The sequence below is a fragment of the Salvia splendens genome, chromosome 14 (genome assembly GCF_004379255.2).
Source record: "Salvia splendens isolate huo1 chromosome 14, SspV2, whole genome shotgun sequence".
Classification (NCBI taxonomy): domain Eukaryota; kingdom Viridiplantae; phylum Streptophyta; class Magnoliopsida; order Lamiales; family Lamiaceae; genus Salvia; species Salvia splendens.
The window spans coordinates 1,582,752-1,600,141 of NC_056045.1; the positions used below are offsets into that span (position 1 = coordinate 1,582,752).

At 38.5% G+C, this 17,390-nt stretch overlaps 2 protein-coding genes across 11 annotated transcripts; both read left to right on the forward strand.

Moving 5' to 3' along the window:
- The first annotated feature begins 6,103 nt into the window (after positions 1-6,103).
- LOC121765801 (ABSCISIC ACID-INSENSITIVE 5-like protein 5) lies at positions 6,104-10,086 on the forward strand. Of its 5 annotated transcripts, none has more exons than XR_006042867.1 (5): positions 6,240-6,387; positions 6,752-8,056; positions 8,859-8,945; positions 9,108-9,209; positions 9,705-9,742. XR_006042867.1 is itself a non-coding variant. In XM_042162042.1 (4 exons), exons 2-4 carry the CDS (start codon positions 6,902-6,904, stop codon positions 9,777-9,779), a joined length of 1,332 nt encoding a protein of 443 aa, XP_042017976.1. In that variant the 5' UTR covers positions 6,104-6,177; positions 6,752-6,901; the 3' UTR covers positions 9,780-10,086. The 5 variants fall into 5 exon arrangements, 3 of the variants coding, with proteins under 3 accessions (XP_042017976.1, XP_042017974.1, XP_042017975.1); XR_006042866.1 differs by having other exon boundaries at positions 8,864-8,945; XM_042162042.1 differs by lacking the exons at positions 6,240-6,387; positions 8,859-8,945 and adding an exon at positions 6,104-6,177 and having other exon boundaries at positions 9,705-10,086.
- Positions 10,087-11,279: 1,193 nt separating this feature from the next.
- LOC121765164 (disease resistance protein RGA2-like) lies at positions 11,280-17,011 on the forward strand. 6 transcript variants are annotated; one of them, XM_042161205.1, is made up of 3 exons: positions 11,280-14,148; positions 14,255-15,761; positions 16,738-17,011. In XM_042161205.1, the coding sequence occupies exon 1, from the start codon at positions 12,507-12,509 to the stop codon at positions 14,025-14,027; it is 1,521 nt and encodes a 506-aa protein (XP_042017139.1). In that variant the 5' UTR covers positions 11,280-12,506; the 3' UTR covers positions 14,028-14,148; positions 14,255-15,761; positions 16,738-17,011. The 6 variants fall into 6 exon arrangements, with proteins under 6 accessions (XP_042017139.1, XP_042017138.1, XP_042017143.1 ...); XM_042161204.1 differs by lacking the exon at positions 16,738-17,011 and adding an exon at positions 15,973-16,678; XM_042161209.1 differs by lacking the exon at positions 16,738-17,011 and having other exon boundaries at positions 11,280-12,027; positions 12,104-14,148; positions 14,255-15,801.
- The last annotated feature ends 379 nt before the right edge of the window (positions 17,012-17,390 follow it).

Below are 17,390 nucleotides of genomic sequence, written 5' to 3' on the forward strand. Positions count from 1 at the left end.
TAATTTAATAGAATGGAATGTGTGATTTACTTATCTAAAATAAAAGAGGTAAATGATGTCTTAATGTAAATATCTCAAAATGACAAAATAAGACATTTATTTTGTAATTGGATGGAGTATGTCGCACTTGTGTCCCATTATTAAATTACATATTTAATTACAATATTTAAGATTTTTATTCTAATGGTTTTTGTGATATTTTTGCTTTCTCCATTTTGGATTACTTTAGTGCGAGATATTATAAAAGTTGTTAGATTTCCATCTCAGAGTGAGAAACTTGTGTGGGTTAATATTGATGGTGATGGTTGTAACATCATGGCTAGGAAAAAGATTGTGAATATTTTTAGTGAAGGTATATGCAATGTGTTTCATGGTTATTGGATGTGACATTAGAGTTATCCATTGTACGAATGATAAATTAAAATATGCTCAAGTTTATGCGAGTTAGCTTTACAAAATGTTCATTTTATTATTTGAAAAGTAGGGTATGAAAAGAGTCTCAAAGATAAAATAGATTTAGTCGTTTAACAATAAATGTATAATTGCCTCTAATTCACATGAATTAGCTTTAGTTCACTACTAAAAAGATCTGTAGTTTTGAATTGGAGTCATAATAAAGTTAATTGAGTTCACGACTACTTATAAGTTATAGACTTATAGTCATTATTTGTATTTATATATACTTTTTTATCACTAATTATGGAATTTTGTTCTTTTTGAATAAATTATAAAAATTTGAAAAATTGTGTTACGATGGACTCAAACATACGCGAAACATTTGACTACAAGTATCAACCATTCTATTACCAGGCTAACCAATGTACAATAGTACTATTTGGATCTTTAAAATTTAAATTATGAGTTATAATATGTGTAGTCTAATTTCTATTGCATTGTTAGATCCAATAAATGGAACTTGTGAAGTTGGGACATAACGAAGAAGGTCGTCTCTAATATAATACCATAAATATTCGGCGGTCATCGCTGATGTCAGATTGCAAAAGCGATGCAGTGATCTTCAGGTGGAAGAAAAACGAAAATAAACCCAATCACGAAGAGATGAGCTATCACATGAATATCCACGACCGCTCCAAAAATCGAATTTAACGAATTTTTAGGATCTTCATGGCCAGTGACGGGGTAAGTCGACTCCGACCTCGCCTCAATTAGCGATAGCTAGTATTCCCTAAATACTCTCAATAAAATCTATCATACGTCACTAGAAGGAAGTTAACCGAATTAACTATATATATTGCCGTTGGTTGAAGATATTTGAACTAAAACTAGAAATTGTAACAATTATTGTTTGATGTTGAATTTTCTGTTACAACTATTGTATTGCCTCGAGCAAATTGACACTATGATTTTTCTATATTTGGCTCTTTGAGAGTGAATCAAATTAAAGTGTGGTCTTATCCCCTCAATTATTGTTGAGTGTTGGCAAAGGCAAGACTAGTAGATATTTCTGTACTTTTTGTCGAGTATATATCCATACTGATAGCAATGTTCAATTATTTCTCATTTCGCGAAACATAATTAATCCAACTTTTTTTTGTAAGAAAAAGTTTGTTCAATTAATTATTTATTTCTTTGGCAATTTTATATCAATTAAATAGTAATTTTTTATAGGCTGAAACCGTGGAACTAAATTTGGTTAGTACTATGAATTATCTTTTGTTTTTTAAAATTAATTTCCAAAATTTTAGATAATCTATCTTTTGTTTGCTAAGATTTAGAAACTACAGTTGATTATAGTTTCCCTACATAATGATTAAGTCGACAATGTTTTTAAGACCATAAAATGCCACGTAGCAAGCCATCACGCAATTTCTTTTATAGAAATTATTGCATTCCTATTTAATAATTCCATTTCGATCATTATCGATAAATTTTAAAAACTGAAATATTTGGGAAATTTTAGATTAAACTTAAATTATTAGTTTTTTAAATGTTGAAATTCTTGTTATCATCTAATGATATCAGAAATTATGATAAGAATATCGATCTCAAAATTCATAACAGAAATTGTATGTTGAACGATTAAACACAATACATTGGAATTGTGTTATGTTATGTTTCAATCAAACACTAGAATGAACATACGATGTAGAAACTATTCACAGTACGTAGAAAGAATAATTTTATATTCTAATCATTCTAAAATCCTTTTTCACTATGCATTACTTAAAATCCAACCTTAATTAATTAAATCTAAGTATTCTAATTTAGTCTACATGGCCTTCGTGTACATATAAATGCCGTCGCGATTAACATTTAAATTTTGACAACGAAACGCAGTTCAATTGGTAAGACAGTACGCTTCCTATCTAATCAATAACTCGAGAGTTCGAGTCACCACGAGAATAGATGAAAAACCATTGTTGATCATCTTAATAAAATTACTCCGTAACATTTAACTTTTATTTTACATAGTAATGTAAATTGTTGATTTTATTATAATAAATTGAGAAAGCTATATGCTCTTCACGTTACAAGTTTTTCTTTCAACAAGAACTTCTCTATTTTCTTAAATAATGTTCAAACAATAAAAAATTCATTTATAACATTTCTTTTTTTTACTCATTTGTAAAGCTGAGGAGTTTAAGTCAATCGAGGCTCTAAAGATAGGATGTTAATTAATTTTGAACCCATAAATCTATATATCGTTTCAAATTTAACACAAAAAAAAACTTGATTCATGTTCTTCATATCTATATTTTTTTCTTGAGGTATAAAGTAGTAATACTTTACTCCAACATTTCAATCCAATCAATTGGAACAGAATATAAGAATTGGTCCGAAAATTGATGGGAGATAAGGTGAGAAAAAAATAGATTTAATTGGTTTCGTATGAAAAATTATTCACTTTTTCTTGGAATTTAATTGTGAAGAAAATGACTTATTATGATGACATGGATATTACACGTCTCTACATTAGTTTATGTTGGATGACCTTACGTGAAGGGTTCGTTTGTTGATAAATATGTATGATAATAAAATACTCCTACTATCTTATTTTATCAAATACTCAAAATTACAACTTTATAGTTTTTCATTTAATTAACCCAAAAATAACTCAATTTAACTATGACTTTACAAACTTTAAAAAAAAATTATGTTTTCCCCAGGATATTTTTTTATATGTAAACATATAAACTTTGAGAGTTTTGGATTTCCCTTCTGCTAATAATTTTGATCAAATTAAGGTTGATGAGGACTGCATATAGAACCATCTAAAATTTTAAATTTTTTTTCTACTTTTATTAATCTAAATACATGGATTTAGAGATTTCTAATTTTTTTTGTTTGAAGAATTTCCGAATTTCCGATCATATTAAACCTGATGACTGATGTAGATTACACATGATCGGCATATTACCATTTACATAACGAAACTACACAAGATAATAATATGCAAATGAATTGCTCTATAATAATTTTGTTGTGATATACATTGAGTCTAGTATCTGTCTAATGTCTCGAATGAAGGACACATTTTTATGAGATAATGTACATTGAGATGTTTATAATTTTCGTCTTTCAAATTGTATTTATAAATTTTCCCACAAGATTTGATACAGTGCACAGTAAATACCATCTTGCTACCTTGTTAAGCACATACCGACATACATTTGTAATTTTCACTCAATTTTGAAACATAGTGATGAATATTAAATGATTTAAAAAAAAAGTGCTATCAACCAGAATCTCATACATAACACATGTCGAGATCTTAACAAGACTCACAAAATAATTTTTTTAATAAATTTCTCAATATTTCGTAATAATTAATTATTACTACATGAAAAAGTGACCAAACACAAAAGAAACATCGTATCCCTATTCTTCCCACAAATCAATCATGAAATGACATAAAATCAAAACTGCACATGCAAACTCCGATTGAGCATCCACAACGGAGAATGTCCCGTCGGATGTCGGATCGGCGTGTCGGACGTCCACGCGGGACGTCCGCCATTAGGCATGGGAGGGACGAATGCGGACGTCCGCTGCGGACACCGCATATCCTCGGCTTTCCGACGACGTCCGATGTTCCGACGGACGTCCCGATTTTTCATTTTTTTAAAAAAAAACTTTATATATACGGCTCGTTGAATTTCATTTCATTCGCACCACTTTTTTTAACGAGTTTCTCTCTCTCTACATTTCTTTTATATATCCATAATAGCTAGTGGTAGTGGTGTGGGTGGTAGTGGTGGACTTTCTGATGAGGTACGTCGGCGAATTAGAGAACAGTTGCGGGTCGTTACATCCAGGGAGATAAATCGCGCGATAAAAACGGCCTTGCAGCAGCAGCAACAGCCGGCGTACCTCGTCCCATCCATCGTCGAACTATAGTACCTCGGGACCACATCGCTGCATACCGTCGGTTGTATTAGGACTACGTCGCTCCGGAGCCGCGGTTTGGGGAGAACATGTTCCAGCGACGTTTTAGGATACATCGTCCGCTATTTCTGCGTATCGTGGGCTCTTTAGAGCGTCGATACGAGTATTTCAGGATGAGTGGGGATGCGGTTGGTAAACCCGGCCATACGCCCATACAGAAGTGCACTGCCGCAATCAGGCAGCTAGCATACGGAGGTGCGACCGACATGTTTGATGAGTACCTCCACATCGGCGAGATGACTGCCCGTGATTGTCAGAAGTTTTTTTTGTGAGGGCGTTAGGGAGATATTCGGGGATATGTATCTTCGGAAGCCTACCCCCGAAGATTGCCAGGCTCTGATGGATATGCACGGGAGTCAGCACGGGTTTCCAAGAATGTTGGGCAGCATAGATTGTATGCATTGGGAGTGGAAGAACTGCCCCGCCGCCTGGAAAGGGGTGTACACTACCAGTTTCAAGGGCAAGAATCACACGGTGATCCTTGAAGCGGTAGCTGACTACCGGCTGTGGATTTGACATGCGTATTTTGGAGTAGTCGGGTCGAACAACGACATCAATGTCCTTCAGTCATCGCCCCTTTTCAACGGCCAGTGCATAGGTGTTGGTCTGGCAGTCAGTTTCGTCGCCAACGGCAACCAGCACAACATGGTCTATTATTTGGCGCATGAGATATACCCTATGTGGTCCGTCTTTGTGAAGACGATCAGATGCCCCACAGAAGAAAAGAAGGTCTATTTTGCTGGTCGTCAGGAGGCAGTGCGCAAGGATGTGAAGCGGGCATTTGGTGTGCTCCAAGCTCGATGGGCTGTAGTGAAGGGTCCATCACGGTTGTAGTATATTGACAGCATCGCCGATATCATGTACGCATGTATTATCATGCACAACATCATTGTCGAAGATGAAGGTCCAACACTGACTGATTGGGCCAATGATGATGTTGATGATGCCGGTCCAAGCCACGGCATAGCCACCGCCAATGTACGTATGGGGATACCCTATGAAGAGGCCGATCGAGTTTGTGCATTTGCCGACATGCGCCAACGACAAGCTCATATTCGACTCCAAAACGATATAATTGAAGAGCCATGGACGCGGATGGGTCATCGTTGATATTTAAAATGTAATTTGTTTAGACTTTTTTTGTTGAAATGTACTTTTTTTTATTTAATGAAATTATCATTGCACTTTCTCCGTCCGTTTTCGTGTCGAAATTTTAATTTCGTAAATTGTTTAATTTCGTAAATTGTTTAATTTGGTGAATTTGTGAATTTTTATTATTGTGGATGTCCGCCATTGTGCAGTGGAATGTCCTTATGACGTGGCATGAAGTGTTTTTGGGAAGTCCGTCGGGACATCCGTCCCACTGCGGATGCTAACAACAAAAACAACCAAATTAATTAATTCCAAAAAAAAATAAAAACCCACACCAAAAATAAGTGGAGCACCAAAATCAAATCATTCCGGGCCGGGCCGGTCCGGCCCCGTCACGGCCCACCCCAATTCCAACTACACGACAAACCAAAGAACCAATCTCAGCCGTTGATCCATCAAGCCCGTGTACGGTCCAGATCTCACCACTTATCCACCCGCGGTTGGTCTGACATCACACCAAACCCCTCCTACTCCACAATTATGATTGGTCCACGATTTTCAGTGGGTGGGTCCTACCATTTTATTTTATTTTATTTTAGCCCATAAATAAGCATTCCCACTCTCCTCTGTTGAAAAGTCATCGGGGGACAGATGGCGGCAGCCCACAACCATATTTTGGTAAGAAAATAATATATTTAATTAATGTAATTATTTGTTTTTTCTGCTGCTTCGTCATTTTTTTGGCTATATTTATGTCATTTTTTCGGGCTAGGAGAACTTTTGTGTTTGTGTTTTGCTATTTTTTTGTTGGATTTATCCCATTTCTCACTGCCATCAGTTAACTGTTAATTGGGACTGCTTTGTTCAGTTTCCATTTTGGGATTTGCGGTTAGTCTTTTCTTGAGCTGTTTGTGTGTGCGTGTGGGTATCCCAATTTTTAGGGAATCATGCTTTTGAGCTGATAGCTTTATAGATATTTTGTTGTGGGCTCAATTTGCATTTGCTTACTAGATTTGGATTCTGTTATCTTTTTGGTGTTTTTGTGATGAATCTTGTGTGGGCATCTTTACTTTGGTTTCTTTACATTTCGGAATTGTGGGATTGAAGCATGAGGGGATATTTTGCTTACAATTTATGTTGTGAGATTGAAGCATGAGAGGTTAATCTGCAATTTTGTTGCTAAAGATTGTGTTTTTATGTGTTTGGTAGCTGTGAATCTGCTGATTGTAGATAGTTTCACCTTTGATTGTAGGTGAATTTGTTGAAGGAGTGAAGGATAGGAAGGTGTGATCTGTTGTTTTTCAGCTTTGGAGTTTATTCTGTCGTTCAATAGAGTAAGGGGGATTGGTTTGGATTGGTTTTGATTAAATTGGTGGGAGTGTGAGGGGAGGAAGTGTTGGAAATGGGGAGTAATTTAAATTTCAAGAATTTCGCGAACGAGCCACCAGCTGGCGGTGGCGGGAGGGTGGCGAATAATAGCCCGTTGACGCGACAGTCCTCTGTCTATTCTTTAACCTTTGACGAGTTCCAGAATACTATTGGGGGGAGTGGGAAGGATTTTGGGTCAATGAACATGGATGAGCTATTGAAGAGTATATGGAGTGCAGAAGATAATCAGAACTTCACACCCGCCATTGGTGGTGGTGGTGGAGATGCCGGTGGTGGTGGGAGTGGTGGTCAAGAAGGGGGTGGCTTGCAGAGGCAGGGATCGTTGATCCTTCCCCGGACAATAAGCCAGAAGACGGTTGATGAGGTGTGGAGGGATATGTCGAAAGAGGGTGCTGCAGCAAAGGAGGGAGCCGTCAGCGTTGCTAGTTTTGGCATGCCACAGAGGCAGCAGACGTTGGGGGAGATTACACTTGAGGAGTTCTTGGTGAGGGCCGGGGTCGTGAGGGAGGAGGCTCAGTTGGCTGCTGCTGCTAACAATGCTGGGATTTTCGGTGATCTGTGGCACCCTGTGAATAACAACTCAGGTTTGGGGTTCGGATTTCAGCAGCAGCAGCAGGCTGGTAGGAATTTGGGGTTGATTGGTGCTGGGGTTACTGAAACTAGTAATCCGATGGCTGCGCAATCGGCTGCTAACTTACCATTGAATGTGAATGGCATAAGGTCTTCTGCACAGCAGATGGAGAATCATCAGCTGCAGCAGCAGCAAAGGCAACATCAGCCTCAGCAGATCCTTCCTAAACAGTCCGCGATGGGTTATGGATCAGCTATGGGGATTCCAAGTAACGGTCAGTTAAGTAGCCCACGGATTAGGGGCGGAATGGTTGGGATTTCTGACCCGGGAATGAATAACTCACCAGTCCATAATTCAGCTTTGCAAGGTGGAGGGCTTGGGATGGTTGGTTTGGGGTCTAATGGATCTCCAGCTGTTTCGTCAGACGGGCTCTCCAAGAGTAACGGGGATACATCTTCAGTGTCGCCTGTTCCTTATGTGTTTAACGGGGGTTTGAGAGGTCGGAAGAGTGCTGCTCTGGAGAAGGTGGTTGAAAGGAGGCAGAGGAGGATGATAAAGAACAGAGAGTCGGCTGCAAGGTCACGAGCTCGCAAGCAGGTAAAAAACCTTAAATATATCATGAATGTGACAAATACATAATAAAGAAGGTAGATTATTATGAATGTGACAGATAGGTCATTGTTGAAGGTAAATTAAGGCTCTTGGCTTTGATGCTACTTCGTTGATAATTTCTAGGTTTAGCAGGCCCTAACATCGAACGTATTACAAACGAACTGAAAAAATAGGTTTCTACATGGTAGATTACTTGCTATTTTAAATGCAATGTCCTATAGAGTTCTAGTCGCTTCCTATTTTTGCACTCGTATTCTGTCAATAGTCGTGCACCCTTGGATCCAACGTTTCATTACTCGTGTATTCAAGGTTTCTCTTAGTGACATGACATTGTTCCTTTTCCACCCATCTAATGAGGAATTGTCAACGCGCTGTGTTTATGATATATGCCATCTAGTTACCTTCTTTGCGGCTGCTGTTGCTTCGTCTTTTCCTTTCAAAATGTTTAGCAATCTTGTATCTGAGGGGGGCAAATTTCTTCTTAATTAGTGAAATTGTCCGTCTTTAGATGTTTGCTTTAGATTGAGGTTTTGAATTGGTTTTCTTTCAAAAAATATGGATCAAACCTTTTCACACGTTATGATATGTATATGGTGCCATCTCTGATGTACCAGTGCTCGAGAAGTAACTAGAAGTAGGGCTTTAATAATAAAGTTCTGCATAGACAAAAGAATATAGATTTCGTGCTCTTGTCACTTTCTAAGTTATTGATCGTCAAAGTTCTTCTTTTATCGTCCATGGAAGTCCCCAAAAACATTTGAATAAGAAAATTGGATGTCTTATGCAGCACAGTTGTATTGTGATAGGCGGTCTAGTGTGACGAGACATGAAAGTTACTCTTCATGAGACGCTTAGAGATCTCATAATATTCAAGGTAATTTAGTGTATGCTCTAAGGAACATGTACCCTGGCATTAATCAACAAATTGAGTTTTCAGCGTGTCGGCCTTACTGTTTTTCTACTCTCTCTATTTTCCCCCCCGTTAGGAATTCGACGTTGGACCTGACTAACCAGCTTTCCTTTCGGATTCTTGCAGGCTTACACTATGGAGTTGGAAGCAGAAGTTGCCAAACTAAAGGAGGAAAACGAACAATTGCAGAAGAAACAGGCAGAGATAATGGAAATGCAGAAGAATCAGGTTCGTTGCTTTGCCTTCACGCCACAAATTTTGAATATGACATTTGATATATGGCTACCATTTTCATCCTCCCCTGACCCTCTCATTTCCTTATCAAATTCTCGGTTTTGTGCAATGGCGACGGATGGTTCGTCTCCACTCCCTATTGCAGCACGGCTCTTCCCATCAAGATTCATTCTTTGATATTTTCTTGAGACTATTTTCCCATCAATACTAGTGTTTTATCATTTATCTTCCCTCCCTTTCCTTATCAAAGTCTTGGTTTTGTGCAATGGTCACGTATGGTTCGTCTCCACTCCCTACTGATCCTATTTTCCCATTTTCCGAAAATTGAATTTTCACTGGAAGAAGCTGGCTCCTCCCATCAAGACTCAATCTTTGATATTTTCTTGATACCACTTTTCCTATTATATCTCTTTGGCATTGCTGATCGGATGAGATATCGACCATCTGAAACTAGCACCTTCTTATAATCTTTCTGTTTGATGTTGGCAGGAGCTGGAGATGGTAAAACAGCAGAGTGGGGCGAAGAGACAGTGCTTGAGAAGGACGCAGACTGGGCCGTGGTAAGGGCCATGTGGAACGAGATACGTCTGTGTAAATAGTACATAGAATACGACATGGTTCATGTTGTTGTAGATGAGTATAGAGAGAGTTAGAGGAGTATCACTTCTTCACCTTAGGATGCATATCCCATGTTTCAATGGAATGTAGGTGGAAAAAGTTTTTAAAATGAAAGGTAGTCGATTAGGTACAAAGATTGGTAGAGTGCTGTTCCCATCTCTCAAAGTGTCGTGTTTCTCATGTTCGTATTCGTGTTTGTGTTGACATAGAATAGATTACGGTTTATTTATATATTTACATTGTTTGTGAGTTACTGTTCTCTGTTTTTGATGGCTTCTTCAAAATTCTTATGATCATTTTTTACTATGTTTTGATCCCTTGTTGACATGACCTCTTATAATTGTCGTGGCCAAATAATTTCGACGCGCAACACAACAATGGTTATAACCATCTAGTATTTATTATGAATTATGATTGCAGATAAAGTAAACCCTACCTTAGAAGATACAATTCAAAAGGTTAACTACAGTTGTTCCACAATGGCAGAGGCATTTCTTCAACTCCTTCTTGACAATCTGAGCTACCATCAGAATAAGCACTATTGATGTTTTTGATGTATATATACTTCAGAATTGAGTGTTTATGATTTTTAGAAGATCTTAGCTAATTTTTTGATGTATTGCTGTTATTGTGTAGTATGATGTGGGTGTGTCATCATCTTTCATTGTCAACCTTAGCTATTACATTTGCTTAGTGTGACAACGTTGATGTTGTTGCATAGGCAAGATATGTGCCAAGTAGTGATCGGAAAAGGGATGGAGTGCGAAGCCAAATGAGATGATGGCTATTGAATATTGATCTTGGTTTGCATCGTGGAACTTCAGAAGATCTGGTGATCATTTTTGCTGCCTTCTTCAAAGATCTTATGAGCATTTTTTCAGTTTTCGTTACCTTCTGCAAAGATCTATTTCCTCATGAGCCTCCGCCGCCTTAATTTGCACTCAAGTTGCGCGCGGGAGAAAGTGTCTCCGCTCTTTATTATATTATAAAACTGATACTCCTCTCGTTTATTAAAAATAGAATTTTTTTACCTGTTTTCTAAAAATAGAAACTTTCCGTTTCTGAAAATGGATCCCACAATCCATTACTTTTTCTCGTCATCTTTCTTACTTTTACCCACTTGTTCTCACTCGTCTGTTACTTTACTAATTTTATATTAAAATTAGTGTCATTCCCAAAGTTCTTGTTTTTAAGAAATCGGAGGAGTATATAAAAGTAGGATCCATATGCCACTAAAATTTTCAAACTCACTTCCCTGTACATTTCTTAAAACTCAGTCAAAGTGGGGAAGGGGGATTATTATATTAATCATAAGGTCCTCTGAATCATATCATCAAACCAATAAAAAATTCAATCTTGATTGTTCAACTGCTAACATTTGATTTACTGAACAAAAGACAAGTTTAGGTGGTAGGTTCCTCAACTTTTATAGTACAATATTCACAACTCGCAAATAGAAATTGACATAGTAAAAAGACTTGAACGTTTACGTGCAATCCCTTCTCTCACATTCATCCTTCTCAGATCTCATTTCGAAAATTGTTGTTGTTCCAAAATGGCAGAGGCATTTCTTCAACTCGTTCTTAATAATCTGAGCTCTCTTATCAAGGAGGAGATCGGATTGATCTTGGGTGTTGACAATGAGATGAAGAAGCTCTGCAGCACTCTCACCACCATCCAAGCTGTGTTGGAGGATGCAGAAGACAAGCAAATCGAGAGCAAGCCAATTCGTGACTGGCTGCAGAAGCTCACCGCTCTTGCTTATGAGATTGATGACATTTTGGATGAGTGCAACACTCATGTCTCCAAACTCAACCACACACATTCCAAACTCAGCCGCTACAGCCTGAAGAAATTATTGTATCGCCACAATATAGCAAGGAGGATAAAGCAAGTCAACGAGAAAGTGGAGGCAGTTGTTGCGGAGCGTGCTAAGTTTCATCTACGCGAGATGCCTGTTGATAGGCCAAGAGAAGCTGCTCCTACCTCACGCGAGACGGCTTCCCTGTTGAACCAGTTTGATAAGATTCATGGCAGGGAAGAAGATAAAGACACGATTGTGAAGATGTTGGTGAATGAGGTGAAGGACAAACAAGAGATGTCCGTGCTGCCAATCATCGGTGTTGGCGGCCTTGGCAAGACCACTCTCGCTCGACTAGTCTTCAACGATCCGCAGGTGGAAGAGCATTTTGACGTAAGGATTTGGGTTTGTGTTTCTGATAACTTTGAGATGAAGACTTTGGTGAATGCCTTGATTGAATCTGCCACAGGGAGTGGAGAAGGTTCGGGTCTGCAGCACTTGGATGCTACAGAGCGTCGACTCTGGGAATTGTTGAGCAAAAAAAGATATTTGATTGTGATGGATGACGTCTGGAACGACCACCAGGATAAATGGTTTGAGTTGAGAGATGTTCTATCATGTGGCTCAGCCGGTTCATCGGTTGTTGGGAATGAAATATGTGATGAGTTGCTGCTTAGATCTCTTCTACAAACAAATGGTGTTAATATTAATGTGATCGGTATGCATGATCTCGTTCATGATTTGGCAGAATCAATAATGGAGAACAAAGTTTCGGGAATACAAAGTGAAAGAAATCTCGCAAGTGCATCAACTGTCCGCGAGGTAAATTTGCTAAAAAAACTGCCTTGTTTCCTAAAGTTTTTCAGCAAGATATGAACATTACTTCCATCTTGGAGCTCACAAGTTTAAGAGTATTATATGCAACTCAAAAAGCAATAAAAGATTTGCCTCCTTCCATAGGCAATCTTAAGCATTTGCGATACTTGAATTTGTCTTGTTCCGAAATTCGCACTCTCCCCAACTCGTTATGTACTCTTTGGAATTTGCAAACCCTCAACTTGGACATGTGTCATAGGCTTGTGGCTTTACCTAAGAAGCTCAATTCCTTAGCGAATCTCCAACATCTATGTTTGTCCTATTGCAAGTCATTGTGTGAGATGCCACCTAAAACAAGAGAATTAAATGGCCTGAAAACATTGAGTATGTTTATAGTGGGTCACCACAGAGATAAACTTGAGGAACTGGAATACTTGAACCTCAGTGGAAGGCTTGAGATTATGCATCTGGAGAGAGTAAAAGATCATATGGATGCAAAGAAAGCAAAGATTGAAAAGAAAAACAATCTTCGAGAGTTGAGTTTGTCATGGGAAAGAAAGTATTTATCCAAGCTAGAGATGGAAGTTGATGAAAGGGTGTTGGAAGCACTTCAACCTCACCCCAATCTTGAATCTCTTTATATAGAAGGCTTCAGTGGTAGACATCTTCCACTGGGAGAGTTACCTCATCTTGAGAAGCTGCATTTGAAGAATGTGAGGGTGGAGTATATTATTGAAGAAGTTGGGTGTGGACACTCAGTAAAGATACAGTTCCTAGCTTTGAAAGAATTGCATTTAACTGATCTCCCTAATCTTAAGGGACTTTCAAAGGAGCATGAGAGTAAAGAAGCATTCCCAAATCTTGAAACTCTAAGGATTAAGCATTGCTCTTCATTAATACTGCCAACACTTTCATCCTTTCAAAAGTTGAAGTTACTAGGATGCAGTAGCTCAACTTTGTGTTTATTATCTGAGGAGGACATTCCTATGAATCTCGAAGTGGATATTGAGGAGAGCCTGACATGTTTCCCTATAGAAACATTGGCAAAGTTCAGTAAGCTCCGATCACTGGTTGTTATGGGTGCAAAAGAGATCTCTGTGACAAGAGAAGGTTTGCAAGCCTTAAAAGATCTTACAAAATTAAGTCTAGAGCATTGTTGGACAATGAGATGTTTACCGGAAGGAATGTTGGGGCACCTTACTGCTCTGGATTTCCTCCATATATGGGACTGCCGAGAGTTAGTTGAGCTGCCAGAGGATATTAAACATCTCCATAATCTTAAGTTTCTCTTCTTAACACAACTTCCCATGATAACGCGCTTGCCTCGAGCCTTTCAAAAGCTCACTTGGCTACAACTACAAGATCTTCCTAAGCTGGAATCACTCCCAGGTCAGCTACCATCTCTTAATAGACTCGTTCTTATAGACTGCCCAAAGATTGTATCAATTCCAGCTCTGCCAAATCTGAAAGGTATATCAGTCAATGGATTCCCACAACTGGAAAGGAGATGTCAAAGAGGAAGTGGAGAGGATTGGCACAAGATTGCCCACGTTCGAAGCATCTATATTTTACCATAATAACTCAACTAATTTTTGTTGATTTTACGTACAAAGCGAGCTTAACTATGGTTTAATACTCTGTCTTCAATTGATGAAGAAGATGTACAAGAAATAGCTTTGGAGAGAGTATACGAAGTTGGTGAGTAATTCTATTTCAATGTATTCTTCTTTATTCTTTATCTTTATTACTAATAGTATAAAACGCACTAACTCTTATTCTTGTTTTATTTCATTATTTTTCCTAGTGTTGATGAACTTTGAAATGTCAGCGTTGTGGCAAGGGCTGAAGCACGTACATGTTCAAGTGCACAAAGTCGATTGCAAGTGTAACTCTGTTGGAAGTGATAGCAAAGGTGATCCGGCCACAGTGTGCAATGTCAAGTTGTCAAGCCTTGATGATCAATGTGTGAGTGCAGCGTGTGGTGCACAAGAGAAACCAATCACCAACCTCACACGAGCTGAAGTTGTGAATGAACGATAGTGACTTCTCTCTCAATACATATTTAGCATATTCAAGTTCATCTTTCTTCTTTATGGATTCCGCAACATGTTTTCATGGTATCAGAGCAGGATCCTTTTGATCCTGTCTCTCCTATCCCTATAGCCTAGTTTCTTTGTTTCTTTCTGGAAATGGCAGAAGCCAATGAATCCATACCGCTGGCAACACTGCCACCAATTTTTTTTCAGTTGCCTCCAATTTCAGTCAAGTTAACTGATGGAACTTTCCTCATGTGGCAGCAATAAGTAGATGTTGCGGTTTATGGCTATGGCCTTAATGATTTATCACAGAAGAGACTGATCCTCCTCCACAGCTGATTCCAGACCAAGATGGAGAGTCAATGGTGTCAAATCCAGCCTTCATAACTTGGCAAAGGCAAGATAAGAGAGTAGTTGGGTGGCTCTTGTCCTCATTGTCAGAAAATGCTCTAACCTTGGTGGTAGGACTCAGATCTGCTAGAGATATATGGAGTGCATTGGAGACCAACTTTGCAAGCCTCTCTACAGCCAAGGTGATGCAATACCGTCAACAGATGCAGACTTTAAAGAAGGATGGAATGCCTATAACTGAGTATTTGGGTAAGATGAGAACCTACTTTGATTTGCTTGGATCTGTTGATTGTAGAATTTCAGAAGCTGAGCAAGTTCTGCCTGGGAGGACTTGGCCAAGACTATGATCCTGCAGTCTGTGCAGTGACATCTAGATCAGATCCAATGAGCCAAGACTATGATCCTGCAGTCTGTGTAGTCAAGAATGGAATCAACTAGAACTCATTCCATCAGCTCAGATGGATCTCAACCTTCACTGAATCTGGTCCAGCAACAGTTTGGACAGAAAAGGGAGCAACAAAATTTTAACAAGAAGTTTGAATCAGAAAGTGGAAGAGGATTTGGAGGCAGTAATCAAAGAGGAGGCCGAGGTGGAAGAGCTATGGCAGAGGAGGCAACAAAATTGTCTGTCAGCTATGTGAAAAGCCCAGTCATTTTGCAGCAAAATGTTGGCATAGGTTTGAACAAAACTACACACCACCTCAAGTTCAGTTCAGAGGAAGTGCTCCTCAACAGCAAAATCAAGGATTCTTCAATCCTTCAGCTCAGTGCCAAGGTCTCCATCAGGCTCATTCTCTGTTGGAGCTCCATCAGAGTTCAGTTATGGTTCAAATACTTCTTCAAGCTGGTATCCAGACTATGGAGCAACACACCATGTGTCTAATGATCTCAGCAACCTCAACATAAGCACTGAATACACTGGATGTAAGAATATCTTGCTTGATAATGGGGGCTGCTGTTAATATTGCAAATATTGGAGAAAGTGTTTTTAAATCACACTCAGCTAACTTTTCCAGAAAACTTCACCTTAAAAATCTCTTGCATGTACCTAACATCACTAAAAATCTCCTGAGTGTAAGTTTGCTCAAGATAATTCAATCTTTTTTTAATTTCACCCAACTTTTGTTTTGTTAAGGACTTAAACACCAAGGAAATTGTGCTAAAATGAACTCTTGAGAGATGCTTATATCACTTCCTAGTTGATCATACCCCAATCAAGCGAGGCATTGTCCCCATCTCTTCTTCCAGTCCAGAGAGTCCAGCCCCTGAGCTTGGCCAACTCACAGTCCAGCAGCAGTTCCAGTCAATTTTCTAGTCTAGATTTGTCTTTGTGGCATAGTAGACTAGGACATCCTACTCTAGATGTAGTTAAACTTGCTCTTAGCAGTTGTAATATTCCTTATCATGCAATGAAAGTTTCTTCACTTTGTTATTCTTGTTGTGTGTCAAAAGCTCATAAACTGCCATATCCTCAGTCTTTTTCTCAACAAAATTCACCTCTTGAGCTTATACATTATGATCTTTGGGGCCATCTCCAGTCATTCCATTCCCCCGTACCAAGTAGCCCCTTATAGTCATTTTTACCATGTTTTGATCTTGTAATTCGATTGGCCATTCTGCCATATGCATGTCGTTTTGAATTTTCAAATTGGTAAATAGGTAAAAGGTTGTACAATTTGAATTTTCAAACTGTACACTTTTGTGCACTCTACAAAATGGCCTAGTGTCTATACTTATAGTAGTATAAGTCGGTTGTTTTGCCGACTTTGAATTTGCTAGAGTATTCTAGCCTATTACCATAATATAAGATCATGATATTAGTTAGTTGGTATTTTTAATTGCTGTCCTGAACCTGAATCTGTTTCTGTGTTTTTACTTAGCTTTCTTGAAGTTTTTGTAGTGTATGTGATATTGGTGTTGGAGAATGATTGTTTGATGTTTGAAGATGTTCAGAACTCTGTTTAGTGCCCGAAGAGGTAGATGTTGAGCTAGCCACAGAAATGAATGATTTGGGCCTTCCCCTCTCTTTCCGAGCCAATAAAGATGTATGCTTATGTCTCTTTAGCATGTTAGTTCGGCGATGGAGTTGTAACTTTCAACTAGTAGGCTGAAATTTCAGAGTTTATTGCTGTTTGATTAAGATTCTGAAAGTGTTTTAGTTGCTTCCTGATATACTATATCAATAGTGTTGATGTGCCATCATCTTTCTTTGTCATCCTTAGCTATTTCCTTTGGCTAGTGTGACTAAATGTTGATGCCGTTTTGTAGACAAGGTATGGCATGCCAAGAATGTGCTTGTTTGATGTTTATGATGTATATATACTTCCCAACTAAGTATTTCTGATTTTCGGAAGATCTTAGCTAATGTTTTGATGTATTGCTGTCATGGTCTTTACTATGATTACATCCCAAATGCTCGACAAAAAGTGATAAATTAATGAATGAAATTGGAGCATAGATAGGACCCTCACATAACAATGTTCCAAAGAACTAGCCATCTTGTAGTCCATAAACTTTCCGACTACATTCATCTTCATAGTAGCATCCTCGACG